The sequence below is a fragment of the Saccostrea cucullata genome, unplaced genomic scaffold, assembly GCF_032062105.1.
Source record: "Saccostrea cucullata isolate Sc308-1 unplaced genomic scaffold, CSIRO_AGI_Scuc_v1 ctg7091, whole genome shotgun sequence".
In the NCBI taxonomy this organism is placed as follows: Eukaryota; Metazoa; Mollusca; class Bivalvia; order Ostreida; family Ostreidae; genus Saccostrea; species Saccostrea cuccullata.
Window position 1 is genome coordinate 15,075 of NW_026928090.1, and position 15,844 is coordinate 30,918.

General features: G+C 33.1%; 1 protein-coding gene across 1 annotated transcript; it reads right to left on the reverse strand.

Moving 5' to 3' along the window:
* Nucleotides 1-9,653: 9,653 nt before the first annotated feature.
* On the reverse strand, nt 9,654-13,221 carry LOC134276395 (neuropeptide FF receptor 2-like). The gene is made up of 2 exons (XM_062758655.1): nt 13,135-13,221; nt 9,654-10,604 (listed from the first exon to the last, which is right to left on the reverse strand). Exons 1-2 carry the CDS (start codon nt 13,219-13,221, stop codon nt 9,654-9,656), a joined length of 1,038 nt encoding a protein of 345 aa, XP_062614639.1.
* Nucleotides 13,222-15,844: the final 2,623 nt, after the last annotated feature.

The following is a 15,844-nucleotide window of genomic DNA, read 5'->3' on the forward strand; positions in this document are numbered from 1 at the left end:
AATTTACCATTTCGTTTGTATACTTCCGATCGATTGCTAATGTTCAAAATGAGTGCTTTTGAAAAAGAAACCATGTTATAGATATTTATTATCAAAGAAGTACAAAGGCAGGGATGCCTCTGAAACATGATATTTCATTGTCTATTATCGATTCATGTACGACAAAATATTGAAAAATGGATAGGAATTCAGCAGAGAGAAAGACAGAGTAGGGCTACAATAGGAATGAAACCCATTTTCTATACCAAATGCAGTTTCTAATGAGCAAGTGTCCTATCCTTCTTTGATATGTGATTTTTTAGGTTACTCTAGCTCTACAACTCTTTTCCTTACCTTAATTCCTCTTCTTTTTAAAATATTTTCTAGCAAGAAATACAAAGTAGACGGCGAAATATACCCAGTTTTAGAAATATCACTGGCTAAACAATCTGCAAATACTTTTAAAATAGGGTTCCTTTTTGATAGTAATATTTGAACATCAGCAGTCACAGATGTTAAATTATACATTATTAATTCAACATTTTAGGATAGACATGTAAATGTATCAAAAAATTCTCAACAATTTCTGGGAAACATTATAAATTTTCTTTGTTGAATTGACATCCATTCACACTTATATTCCATCAAATATAGAATATATTAAAATTTACTTAATTTTTTTATTATGAATTTTAATGCTATAATTATGAAATAATATGACAATTGGACAATCAATAATAAAGCTTTTATTATGAGATGTATAATTATATCTTATCGCGTTAACTCCCTTTACATCGATTGTACAAATACATGACTTGTAAATGTATCTTTCCGTTCTTTTGTCAATGCGACTGCATTGGTAGGGAAAGCATGATGGACTAGTGTATACATTTCTGAAATATAATGAAGTGTATGCATAGTTTTATTTTTTGTTTCTTATTTATTGAGGTGTAAAATTTGTTGCGGTATTGCGGGAATTGAACACGTCGTCACAATCAATTTGCTCAAAATGGATCTACACGTAGAATATAGTTTTCATTTTTTGGATAAAATGTAAGGTCACAAGTCAAAACGCATTTTAAATTTTACAAGTTTAATAATGAAATGAAGGTTTATTTCAAAGACATGCATTAGTTAAGTATTCTCAACAATTACTGTCATCTCTCGCAGTGAAGAGTTCGTATGTCTTCTTGAAATGTTGTATAAACTTGTGTTACTGGAGGAGCAATGACTCAGGAAGCTGGACCTTCTTGATATGTCCACGTCTTGGCAGAGTCCACACGCATTGAATATCTTAAACAACATCATGCGCAACTCACTATTCAGCATCCCGTAAAAGAACACATTAGAACAGTTATAAAAGAAAACTAGAAGCAAAAAACTGTGTTTCACTATTGCGGAATTCGGGATATTCTGCTTAAAAATGTCCATTGCCATTCGATAATACCATAGTGGAAAGTTCAGGATGATGAAGATGGCGACCATAATAAGTAGAAGACGCATGGCTTTCTTCCTTGTGGCAAGTAATGGCGGAGGGATTTTTCCGGTCCTTGTTATTGCTTTCTTGCTTAACGTCCGGGATACGGCAGTATTCGAGATGATTAATACAATGGCGGGAAGAAGAAAAAGCACTAGAAAGTCCACAATCAAAAATCCTAAATGAATGGGAATTACATCATCTGAAACTTTACATAGGTATTTCACCACTGTGTTGTTACCGTTGTTCTGGCTTGGGATGACCTTTTCTGTCTGTCTGTAAAGGATAGGCCCACGAATGCCGTACAGGAGAGAGAAAACAGTTATAGCACCAACAACAAACATATAGTTTCTCTGGGTTCTAAGTTGCTTTGACTTCATAGGAAACTGTATTGCTATAAATCGGTCTATTGCAAGTGCAACAATCGAACACGCATGGGCTACCTTTGCCATGAATTCGGAATACATACACATTTGGCAAACCAAGGCAGACATAGGAGAATTATGAAGCGACAAGAACACTACATTTGGTATCACGAACACACCAATACACAGGTCCGAAAAAGCAAGGCAAATTAACAGGTAATTTTTGGGATTCCTCAATTTTGATTTTCGTATAATGACAACAATTGATGAAATGTTGAAAACAATAATCCAGCACATAAATATTACATCCAATGTTAAAAAGACCGTTTGCTGTTGCTTGTCCATCTTATCATAGTTATGCTTTTCCCTCTTCCAAACGTGTACAGGATAACGTTTTTAAGGCCGCAGCAATTCCATACTTAGTGTATTACTCCTTTTTACTCTCGTATACATAACTTGTCTTCCACTCTCTAGATATATACACGAGAGTGCTCCATGTAACATCCGTTACCCTTTTCCCATTAGATGAAATTGAGAAACATTCAATTATTGAATATGTCTTTTTTCACCAATTAAACAAAGTCGACATAAAAGACCCCTGGTACTTTCATTGTACTTTTATTTACATTAAATGGCTTATATGGCTCCCCGGGGATAAACCAAGACCAAGCATTGACCCTTTCATTATCGCTATTATCAGGTTATGTAATGCATTCATCCGTTGAAAAAGCTTTTCCGAATGATTGAATCGTCCTACTTATAGGTATGGACTGAAAACCACGCCAGATGCTTAGACTAATGCCCATATTCACACCTGTGTCTTAGGTAAGGTAGATTTAAATAGTAAGCCTAGTTCAGGTAAACTGGGTTTAAATCCCATTTGAGTTGAGTTTACTTTGAACTCACCTGTGTTTCACACTTAAAATAAAACTTGTTTTACCTGAACCTCTCTTTTGTTTGCTCAATTCATTTGGTATTGCATGTACTGGGAAGAAAGGTCCAAATTTTACTGAACTCCAAAAGTGTACCCTTATTAATTTAGTGGGGTCAAAAAAGGACATGATTGAAAACAATTAAAGCTTACTGATGCTAAAATGATCCACAAGAAAAATTTGGAATGGGAAAACTTAACAAAGGAATTTAACAGTAGAAATGGTGTAAATATCAGGACATCCACTCAGCTGAAATCATTATGAGAAACTCTTTTAACAACCCTACTTATTGTTGACTGTGAAATCCAAAATAAATCCCCATTCACTTGCTGAAGTGCTCCTGTAGCAAAAAATCTTAACGCCATCAAAAGCTGGTTGAGGGGTGAAACTGACATCAGTTTTCTCTGATTTGGTTCTAGATCATTTCCAAGTATATCAATTATAAGGAGAGTGTCACGTTTACTAAAACGGAATCTCACAAGAAAATGACTTCCTCATCATAAAAAAGTAGGGATGTCAACGAATATTCGGATATTCATTCGATTAGTTGATATTCGAATTCGGAATATAAATTCATGATTCGAATATTCGTTTTTAAGTGTACAAGTATTTAAAAGAGAGAGTACACGTACTTAAAAGAGAAAAACCTGACAAATTTTATTAGAAATTGAATCAAGTGCCCAGTTTTTCAGTAAACACACGGACTTCTTTACGTAAATATCATAAAAAATCATTATCAGGAAATTATAATTAGCAAAAAGTAATTGCTTTTAATATTTCACCGTTAGATAATTGTTCTGCTTGGTATAAATTTGTAGGAGTTATCAATGTAGACTTTAATTAGACATTCACTTAATCTAGAAAATATTAAAGAATCTTTTGAATTTTCTAAAAACAGTCATTACATTTTGGATGTATACTATTCAATAATGATAATAATAATAATTGACAATTTTGACATTCCTATAAAAAGAAATGGATGTAATCTATCACGGATAGTTCTATGTCGTCTAACAAACAGTTGGTCAATACGTTCAAGCCATTCTACACCATCTATGTGGTCTTCCATAGTTAGAATAATACTATCTTTAACATTTAAACCTACCCTAGACCAGGTTTAGGTTTACCTTAATTTCTGAGAAGAGCTCACCCCTGAGAAGCAGGTGTGAAACAGATTTAAAAAATGTGAGTCCTTCTTACAGCTAAACCTAGTTTAAACATAGGTGTGAATATGGGCATATAAGTGTGACTATGAAAACTCATATCAGGGGTGGATATGAGTTTTTTCCGTTTTCTACACAACATTGAAAAAAAAAATGTACAAAACGGACTTAGTCCAAGATAATTACATGTAATTACTGTTATACTCTATATCATAATTGTGATTTGGAGAAAGAGAATACTAGCATACGGAAAGAAATTTTTTTTATACATTAAAATTAAATATTTTGATTTATTACCTGAATTAAAAAAAGACAAATCATTAAAAATAGCAAATACTATATAAAAATTATACATGTAATTTTACTCATGATACTGATTGCATGTACAACTGTCAAGTTACTCTAATTTATAGAATTTTAAAAAAAGGTTGAAAATATAATGTGAAGGACATCTATTAACATAGTATACTAGTGTAAGTATTTTTTTAAGACGCAGAGTTGAGTTCATGAACATGGTGTATTTGCAAGATCATGACTAACCAGTGTTGCTTAATAAACATAATAGTTGCTGGGGTTCATTTTACACTTGCCCGAAAGAGGTTAATTTCCAGTCACCCTTACCTATTGTTTAAATAACGCTTTTTAGAACCATTTCCAGGTAAGTTTTAGACTTTCAGTAAGGCGTGGCATTCTCGGCGTTACTTGATTAATAGCGTCTCTCAACTGCCAAATAGATTCTCATTGCTTAAGAAATTAATAACATCAGGAACTTTTAATTTTTGTTGACAACAATGAGACGACTTAAGCTCAACCTTTTTGCCGGACGAGACAATGTTATTGGTTATTCGATACACTGATTGACATTTGTCCGAATTTCTATCCCATGTATATTTCAACAGTGAATGAAAGCTGTCAGACGCTAATTATGTAACGTCGAGAATGCCACGCCTTACTGAAAGTCCAAGCTTAAGTGGAAATAGTCCTAAATGTTGTAATTCTGTAATATTGTATATTTAAAAACTACCGGGTAACAGATCTTGTAAACTCAAAAGTTACAACATGAACTTGCATATTTACTATTAATAATTTGGTATTAAGAAATATATGTATTCTTTAAAATCATTTTACATTCAGATCAGTTCAGTGATGAAGAGTACGTAATTTCTGTCGGTATGGTTTTGTTCACTCAGAATTATATAGTTCAGATGATAGTAAAAAATCTTTATTTGTATGCAAGGCTTTTTCAAAGAGGAAATATTCTTTATATCAATATATACTTGTTATACTATAAAACTATTGAGAAAGACCAAAGAAACCTGAAAGTGAAGGTGTAACAATCCAACCCACCCCACCCTGCTGATCAGATTTTTAAGACAACAAAACTTGTCACCATAGAATTTATCATTGAGTCAAATACTGACTGACGTTTTTCATACTAATAGTTAGTCCATTATTGTCCCCCGCTTGAAAAGTGGGGGGTATTGATTTGGGTTTGTCCGTCCGTCCGTCCGTCCGTCCGTCTTTCTGTCTGTCTGTAACGCTTTCGTTTCCACACGATATCTCGAGAACCCTTTGAGCTTTTGCAATGAAATTTAACATAGCAACTCCCTGTGGACTAAAGAAGACCCCTATTGATTTTGAGGTCAAAAGGTCAAAGGTCAAGGTCATAAATAAGCAAATTCTGTCTGTTAAAACACTTTCGTTTCCACACGGTATCTCTAGAGCCATTTGAGCTATTGCAATGAAATTTTATATAACAACTCCCTATGGCCTAATGAAGACCCCTATTGATTTTGAGGTCAAAAGGTCAAAGTTCAAGGTCGTAAATTTATACATTCTGTCTGTGTGAAATACTATTATTTCCGGGCGATATTTCAAGAAGATTTTGAGCTTATGCAATGTAATTTTATATCAAAACTCCCTAGGACGTCTCTCGCCCCTCTCAAAGTGCCCCGCCCCGTTTGTTTTATTAGTATTTATAGTATGACATGTCGCTATTTTTAGCGCAGGGGCATGAGGCGAGTTATTGCGTATAAAACAGGTTCTCGGCGGACTTTATGTTCTTATTACCGTCTTCCTTGGAAGACGGTATTGTATAGTTGAAGTTTTTTACAGTCTTCGGACTATGCACTTCCTCTCTTTTGTGATTGGTAGAAAATGCATGATGAGAAAATTTTCAATTATTTCATTGGTTGAAATGCTGTTCAAGGCAAGGGAGATAACTTTCTGATGATCTAATTTTCGTACGACTTAACAATTTTGCAAGATTTTCAATCTTAAAAAAAATGACAAAACGAACAACAAAATCAGCAGTAATTAATTCCTTTTGTATACAGAAAATACAGATTATTAAATAACTTATTGTGTAATAGAGTAATGTTTAAGAAATGGAAAATTGTTGAAAATGACGTGTGTGTTTTTTGTAAAGATGTAAAAGAAAACAATGATCATCTTATTTTAAAATGTCAAAATGTTTCTCATATATGGGATGTTGTTCAGCAAGTTTTGAAATTTGATATATCATGGAAAAATATTGTTATTGGATTTTATTATGAAAAAAATGAAAAGATATTATTTTTGAATAGCATAATATCCTTGATTGCATGTAAAATTTACAAATACAAAATGTACTGTAGACTTGAAAACAAAGAAGAAAAGCCTCAAGAAATATGTTATCATATGAAGAGTATATTGAATATTTTTAGTGAAGTATATAAGAAAATTAACCATATGAAATATTATCATGTTATAAAATGTATTAAAGAGAAACTATAATTTATAAACCCATTGTAGAATAAGCCTGTTGTTCTACAAATCTTATCTGGGAGACAATAAATAGACTGTGTTTGAGCTGGAGGTGAGGTCTCCCAGATATATAAGGGTACCTATATACAAGTATACATATGATAATCAGCTGTATTTTTTATGACTTTTTTTTCATTGAATTTTGATAAAACCTATACAATCATACATAAGATAATCAGCTGTATTTGTTAATGACTTTTCTTCATTTTGATATTTTGTGATGAATTATTCCATATGATTTTTACATGACAAATAGAAAGAATGTACTTGTTCAACTTACCAAATCAAATGTACTGTGTGTAACATGTATATGATGTTTTGTTTTTCTAAATAAAATGTTAAAAAAAAAAAAACATGATTTTTTGTATAGCAAAAAATAAAAAGATCTCTTTAACTTCATTATAAATAAAATTTGATTTTTATTGCTTGCAGGCTTTACAATTTGTTATTATTCTTTTCCCCTTTCTTGTTTGAAGAAGGAAATGGAATCAGCCGAGGTGGCGAGTCAAAGTTTACGGAGATGACCGAGCGACAACCGTGGTAGGGCTAATGCCAGTAAAAAGCTAATGTAGAAATACAAAATCAAGAAATTCAAAAGAATTATACGGCCTGATAGGTGTAGATCAGTTTACAGTTTAAGATTGTTGCTAAAGACGGGAAGCTTTTTAAAAAAGCTCTACTTGTTACATCTATTAGAACTGTTTAACAAAGGCTAAATAAATCAAACACCATGGATTGTGTAAAATTTTGAGAATACCGAACATGAAAACATGAATATATACATGTATGTGACTTCACTTCTGCATATACTTCGCAACATGTCAAGCGATTCCGTGGTCAAGTGGATATGTCTCTCGCTTCCAGTGTGAGAGAATCTCGATCGAACTTTTTTTTTTTTTAAATACTTGTTTTTTTTTTAACTAAATGATAGTATTCAGCATGTGAAATGAAAAATTTATGAGGTTATAAAATCATCATTACAGTGTGATAAAAATTCCTTATAAAAAAATCTTCTATTCACATAATGAAGAATAAGCAATCAAATCTTTATATGCATATTGACATACATGTATTTTATTTGCTTCAGTATACATGTATACATTTAATAATTCTACAAATTCAGTCAGGGGGAGCCGACTTTTTCCCTATGCGGGGGACACGAATTCTCTGAATTAGCTTGTTTATACATTGAATTGACGACGGATTTTTCCGACAAGGAGCACACGGCGGGTGTGACCGATCGGCAGGGGATGCTCACTCCTCTATGGCACCTAATCCCACATCTGACGTTTTTGAGGTCCATGTTTGCTCTGCTCCTATTTTGCATTGTTTTATGGACTTCTGATCTTGAATACTGTTCGTTATCTCCATATGTTTCACAAACACTTGAATTAACGAGGCTGGGGTGTGGCAGCCATTTTTATACTATTTCGATCTCCTTTAAAAGAAGAGCTCCATATAAAGATATACAAAAATGGTCAAAATTTAAAATTAGAATTTATGATTTTTTTCTTTGCCAAATGAATGTTGACAGCTAAAGATACCATATATAAAAAAATACGTTAAATCTTGTGGTTAATTTGTGTTTAAATTGTTGACCCCCCAGCCTCCTTAATAGCATACATGATCTCTAAACTTTTAGAAAATATCTTTGTTACAGGAACGAATACCTTTTCGTTATAATAATAAATTAGATACATGTCGTTTTTTTTTACCAGAATTCCCCCCTGAAATACCTATTGTGAACAACCCCCCCGGGGGGGAGGGAGGGGGAGGGAGTTCATGATTTTAACAATTTAAATTCTTCACTTCCACATACTAGTATTGTTTCCACATGAGTTTCAGATTTTCTGGCCAATTGTTCTTGCGAAGAATCTAAAGACTCTTCCTATATATTTCTATGTAAAACTTGGATTCCTTATTGTGGCCTCGTCCTACCCCTGGGGATCATGATTTTAAGAATTTAGAAACTACCTTTCCACAGGTTGCTTCCACATAAGTTTCAGCTTTTCAGGGACATCGGTTCTTGAGAACAAGATTTAAAAAAAAAAAATCCTATATATTTCGATGTAAAACTTGGATTCCCTATTGTGGGCCAGCCCTACCCCCCGGAACTTCCGAAAAATGACCACGGAAACTTAATATGACTGATTCTATTTTCAAGTAAAATATTATTTGACTTGAAATTAGAATCCCTCATTTAAAGACATTTTCGATATAATAAAATGATATACGAGAAAATAAATTTCTTCGCAGTTTCTGTCAAAAATTCATCTCCGTAACGGTTATGTATATGAATGTTTAAATTGTTTTTGTACTTTAGGAATAATTAATAAGGTATTCTAAAAGTTATCTTGGTAGCGAACTACTTCATTCTTTTCATCAAAATCTTAAAACGAACGGTAATCATAATTATCTATTTTTGAGAATCAACTTTTATTACTGAAAATTAACTTCCGTAACAATTGATTTCCGTAACGATATTTTAAATTTAAACTTTATACTAAATTTTTGCAAGACATAAAAACTGTTATACCTTTCTATACTCAACGTCAAAATTTATTAATAGATTTTATTAAAGAGTCCTGTTTAATCATGAGTTTCGATTACACTTCCTTATGACCAAAGTTACAGATTTATCTCTGAATTGTTGTACATGATATAATTACAACGAGATCAGATTACTAGTATACTTTTTTAAGTGTACTGAAACATTGTTTAGAGAATTTGTTTATATGTGTAAATTGGCTATATAAAGCTACTTATTTTTTCATGTTATATATGTATATAAGTACATGTACATCTACCATGAATTGGCTCTGTAATCGTAGAATGACTGACAAACAAAATTATAATTCATCACTCCTGGATACACTATGACACATGCGGATTCTTGGTTGGTTGTTGGATTGTCTTATTTGTTTGATTAGTACTAGCTGAAGGAACTACCTGATTTCTTCCCCCTTTTGCAACACATCAAGCAGATCGTCTTTATGTCCTCGTTTAACAAAGCGTAGAAGAAAACGTTCAAGGAATTGTTGGTAAAGGTAAGAATCAGAAATACATGTCCGATTGTTGACGCTCCAGTAATAGTCTGCTTAAAGACATGTCTGGCCAATCGAAAAGAATGTAACGGAAAATTGAGAACAATGAATATTAAAATCAGGATAAGCAAAATTCGCACGGCCCTTCTGCGTCTCTTTGCTATGGTCTCTGGCATCGTGGACGCTACAGGTGTGTTATTAAACAGTTCTAGAGAAACCTTAACATTACAGCCAATTAAAATTACAGCTGGGATGGCAAAGAGAATGACGAAGTCGAGCACAATAAATCCAGCATGCAGACTTAGAAGAGGGTCTGGTACAGCACATCCATACTTTACAGTCGTCGAGTTGCCGCTTCCAACTTTGAACATCTTACCCCTGAAAACAACAGGTGCCCGTATAGCATAGAAAAGGCATGCAACCCAAATCAGTACAATACTGCCGTATACCACCTCGCGTCTTGGGTCCTTGTTTTGTAGAGGATAAACTAAAGCTCTGAATCTGTCCAAAGCCAGAACGGAAATAGAAAAGACATTTGCTGCACTTGCCATGTATTCTGCGTACAAGCAAATTTGGCATATCATTGGGCTTACAGAAGAGTTGTGCAATTTCAAGAAAATAACGTTAGGGATGACAAAAATTGCAACAGCAATATCTGAAAGGGAAAGAGAAACTAAAAGTAAATTTTTAGAATTTCTCTTTGATTTCTTCAATATAAAGACGATTGCAAATGTGTTAGTGAAAATAATCGTAAAAATCAAAAGGAAATCCACTGCTATTAGGCCAGCTGACAAGGGATCCATTTTGACGGTCAGGATGTTAAGAACTGTTCGAAAATGCTGGCTGGGTTCAATTTAATTTAGCTTTTCCTTAAATAAAAAAAAGAAGGCATGTAACACTAGTATTAATAAAGAAACATTTATGGCATTGAAAAATATATTTTATGAAAAAAGTTCACTGAGAAAAAAAAAACCGGCTTAGACTCGGAAACAATTCATGTCGCAAGATACATGTATATGTAGCTTTTAAATCGAAACATGTATTAGTATTTGTAATACGGGTCTTAATTTGCAGCCATCCATCGGCAAGTTGTGTCGATCCAGTTTGAGTGAAAAGATCTCGAAGGAACGCTATATTGAAACAAACAAATTTGAGGGTTTTCAATCTATATATATTTAAGCACGTATATATAAATCAAAGTACTCAGAAGTACTGAAAGCCGGGCTCATTTACAGGGTAATGAACAATGACCGTGGTGACAGTTTAAAATCAAGTTCGGACGTTTAGAGGATATGTTACACACAAAAATATCTCAATGGCATGTACTGAATTAAAAAGTTTTTAAAATTATGTAAAATAAAGCTAGAAAATAACAGCGTAAAATATTTATCACATGTATCGTTTCGGGTAACCGGTTTTATTTACAAACAGAAGTAAATAAACACCAATGCAGCAAGATTAATTAAGGTCAAAGGACTCTGCACTGATGTGTCCTCAGTGGGGAGTTTTGCATCAAGTCATTAATGATCGCGGATGTTCCCTGCATTTGTGTTAGCCTGATAGTACAACCTTTATTTATAGAATATGACGCTGACAGGGATACCTGGTGAAAACCTTTCGCACATTTTGAATTGCTTTGTAAAATATTAGTCAAAGGAGCCAGGAAACATGTTAATAAACAATTTAATATTTTGATAAAAATATTCAATATACTATTTCTTAAGGTGTTTGAATGGATTTTGTTTTCTCAACAGCGGCTGGGCGTACGTACTATATTTTTACTCGTAAACTCAATTTGGCGGTGAAGAAGCAGCATTTCCCGTTGCTCACCGTTGCAATAGCCGGGCATTGCTCTACGAGCAATGAGCCCGGCTAAATAGATTTAATGTGATTGAAAGGATTTAATATCCTATGGTATTGGATGATCATGTACAAAGTATTGGTCTGTCAATATTGTTGTATACTTGTATATTTTTTTTCATTATTTCTTTATATAATGAATATATCAATGAAAATCTAATCCGTAATACAAATAATATACATGTATTCAACGAATCATTATCTATACCCGACACGGCGATATTGATATTCAATGTTTATCAGATCCGAGTGCTGACAGATTGGCAGTTTTCATAATACGAGCATAATTAATAGGAAGCAGCACGGAAATGGAAAATCCCGTGTACGTCCTGATCGTCAGAGATAAAACAATTCAATTAATATACAGTACTAATTAAATGCATCTTAATTAAACCTCAACTCCATCATTTGACTCTTCTAACCTCTTGGAAAAAAAATATAAAATTTCAGAGATTTCAGAAGGACTGTACTGAGAATTTGAAGGCAACAAAAAGATGAAAGATGGCGAAAATATCAATGAAGTACGTGAAAAGAAGCTTGGGATCAAATAAATTAAGAGCAGATAAAATATGAGCTTAATTCATCTTTTAAGCCTTGCTCGATCGTTAGCAACCTCTTTCGAAAAAAAAAATCGGAGTTGTTGATAAGATATTTCCATAAACCTATCTATTTTCCAATGAATGTTTTGTTTGGAATGCATGCCCAAAGACAATTGGAGTGGTTCAGGAGAAGCTTTAGTTAACAATATCGAATAAATTTCAAACAAAAGAAGATGAAACCAAATAACCTAACCTTATATTTTCATAGGCTCATCTCCAAACAATTAATTGGTTAAAAAAAACTCCCTATACTGTAAAATCAACTTGATTACTTTTATTTATTGATTTGGGTGGCAACCCGATGTCCAGATTTGCAAATTGACGCAGAGAGAGAGAGAGAGAGAGAGAGAGAGAGAGAGAGAGTTACCAACAATATGATACAATATATTTTTTCATCCTTAATCACGTTAATATAAACTTGTCAATTCATACCATACAGTCACCGATTATTTAAATAAATCGTGTTAAAATATTTCAGAAATTAATAATAGCTCTCAATTTCAAATACCAAAAAACATCAACGCATAATGATTAATACATGGATGTTTTACACCTTAAACGTAGTATTCATATTTTTTAAATTATGAAATTCACATGTATAATTTATTTTTTCTGCCTGTTTTTGCAGTTTCAAAAACGACTATGCATTTTAAGCTTTGAGATGGTAGAATCCAACAATTTAAGTCAGAGATTTAACACTCTAAAATCTAGAAACCAATTTTGTTTTCTAGCTCAATTTTCATATGCGGATTTAATTTAATTTTTTAAGGAAGAAAATGAATTTTTTGTCAGAAACTGTTTGTACTTACCTGTTTACTTTTACTTCAAGATTAACGTGATGCTGTCATTGCTCTGCACATGCAGTCAACATCTAAGGATAAAATAAATTTTTCTGTGGCTAAGTGTATACACTTCTGTGTCGACTTTCTGTCCAGTGTCTACTACAAGCACTCAGTTCACGTATTATTACAGCAGCAATGTCACAGAACACGCCCATCTTAAAGGCAAAGTACAAATCTTTATTTTTAAATATTGGTTAGAGAATGAGTTATTCCCTATTAGTTGCAAATAGGTTCTGCTAAGTTCTCTCTGTCCAAAGAACATCACAATTGGTTTAATGATTTCAGATCTATAGAGAGAGGCGTGTCCATGGGGACGGAACCGTGTTTTCGATTATACTCCTTTTACATCCTTCCACCTTGCAGCTATATGCTCTTTTTTGAGATAAGGGTTTTAAAATCGTGAAGAGATGGTTTAGAGAGCAAATTTATACATTAAAATTGTAACATGTTTACCATATGACTTATCTAGTATTTCTAATTAAGCGTATTTTTTAGCAAATTAGAAATTGGGGGAAATATTTCAGTTTTCTCTATGACAGTAAGCCGATTTATCAATAGATTGCTAAAATATTATGAGACAGGTCAATAATTAAAATGTTGGTTTTTTTGTGTGAAAATGCTCCAAGATTCATGCCACATTCGAATAATTTTTCTTGTTTAATAATTACTCGCACTATAAAAGAATCATCTATCAACAGATGAAAAATTCAATAAAGTGCCGCGCCACAGCATGATACGCCCGTCAAAAAAATACAATTTTCTTGAACAGTTTAGCGTGCAAGAAAATCATGTCAACCTTGATTCTAAGATTTCCATGATTTTTCCATTCCTTCAAATATTTATCCATTCCCTGTGATGTAGGCATTAATTATAATAAATACTACATCATTCTATGCTGGTTGTGTAAGACCATGTCAAATGCCCATCATATCAAACAATATCAAATTAGTCTTAACACCTTAATCTATACCAAATTAATTTTGAAAAGAAAAGGCTGGCCATCAAATGACATATGCTATAAACTGACCAGCACTTCTTCTGTCTAATCCCCAAAGGATACAGTTAAGACTGTTTGATCAGATAGCCTTCCTACATTGAACTCATTAATTATGTTCCCCAAACGAAGTTGGGGAACATATTGTTTTTACTCTGTTTCTTATTATTATTAAGGTCTTCCGTCTCCAACGGAAGACCTTCTTGTTATTCTTCGGTTTCTTTTTCCCTATTATTATTATTATTATTTTTCTTACCGATTTTGTGCACGCGATTTCTCGTAAACTACTGGGCCGATTCTCATGAAACTTTCACATCTGATAGGTACTGATCTGAACCTTATTGGAAATTTTTTTCGTTGACGTCGTCACTTCCGGTCGTGAGATATGGACAATTTCCTGATTTTAAAATGCAATTTTGTCTTGATTTAGTAGCGAAAACTTCTTAAGATATGAACTGAAGATTAATTGGAGATGATAGTTCATGACTTATAGCGTTGCAGAATCGCCTTGCCGTGCGTGGTCAGTACTTCCGGTCGATACCGGAAGCGAATTTAAAAATCGCAATTTTTCAACTTTTCTTTTTTAATATTTTTGTTTTAGAATTGAATAGAGACCCTTTTGCAGAAGCGAAATATGTAATTTGTTTGAAAATCGAAAAAGCCAATCTCGAGATATTTGCATTTGAAAACGCGAAGCGGCGATCTCAATGGCTAAATGGTTAGCGCGTTGGATTGTCACGCGGGCGACCCGGGTTCGATCCCCCGTGTGACCAAAAAATTTTATCATTTTTTCTGATCGATTTTTCGATATTTTTAAATTTTAAACCAATTGGAACAATATATTATAAACTTTTAAGCATATCTTGCGTAATAAGGGGTCACAAGGGGCCAGAATGTCACATCTTTGACGCTTTATATCTCAAAAAGGGGGAATATTTTGATAAGCAATATTGAACAAAAGATGGTCGAAATAATGTTCTAAACAATATGCATACTTTGAATTTTTGTAAAACGGCCCCATTCAGGACTTGTAGGAGTGCCCCCTAAATATTTCCATTTAACATATCTCCACAACAAAAAGAAATCTCTGAATAAGTGTTGAACAAAAAATCTTCAAAATCACAAGACCTTTCATTTGATATCAAGAAAATGGGGCTGACCCCTCAAATTAGGGGCTCATAGGGGCCAAAAGTCTTTTATCTATAACTCTCTAACGATCAATATTTTGTTATACATTACTGAAGCAAAAGTATTTATCTTAACGATTTGCAACAATATATGATGATATTTTAATAATATATTACGTAATAAGGGGTCACAAGGGGCCAGAATGTCACATCTTTGACGCTTTATATCTCAAAAAGGGGGAATATTTTGATAAGCAATATTGAACAAAAGATGGTCAAAATAATGTTCTAAACAATATGCATACTTTGAATTTTTGTAAAACGGTCCCATTAAGGACTTGTAGGAGTGGCCCTTAAATATTTCCATTTAACATATCTCCACAACGAACAGAAATCTCTGAATAATTGTTGAACAAAAAATCTTCAAAATCACAAGACCTTTCATTTGATATCAAGAAAATGGGACTGACCCCTTCAAATTAGGGGTTCAGAGGGTCCAAAAGTCTTTTATCTATAACTCTCTAATTATCAATATTTTTTGATAAGTATCCATCATGAGAAGCACAGATATTCAGCTTAACGATCTGCAACAATATCTTATTAAATTTTGATCATATGTTACGTAATAAGTGGTTGCAAGGGACCAAAATGATATAT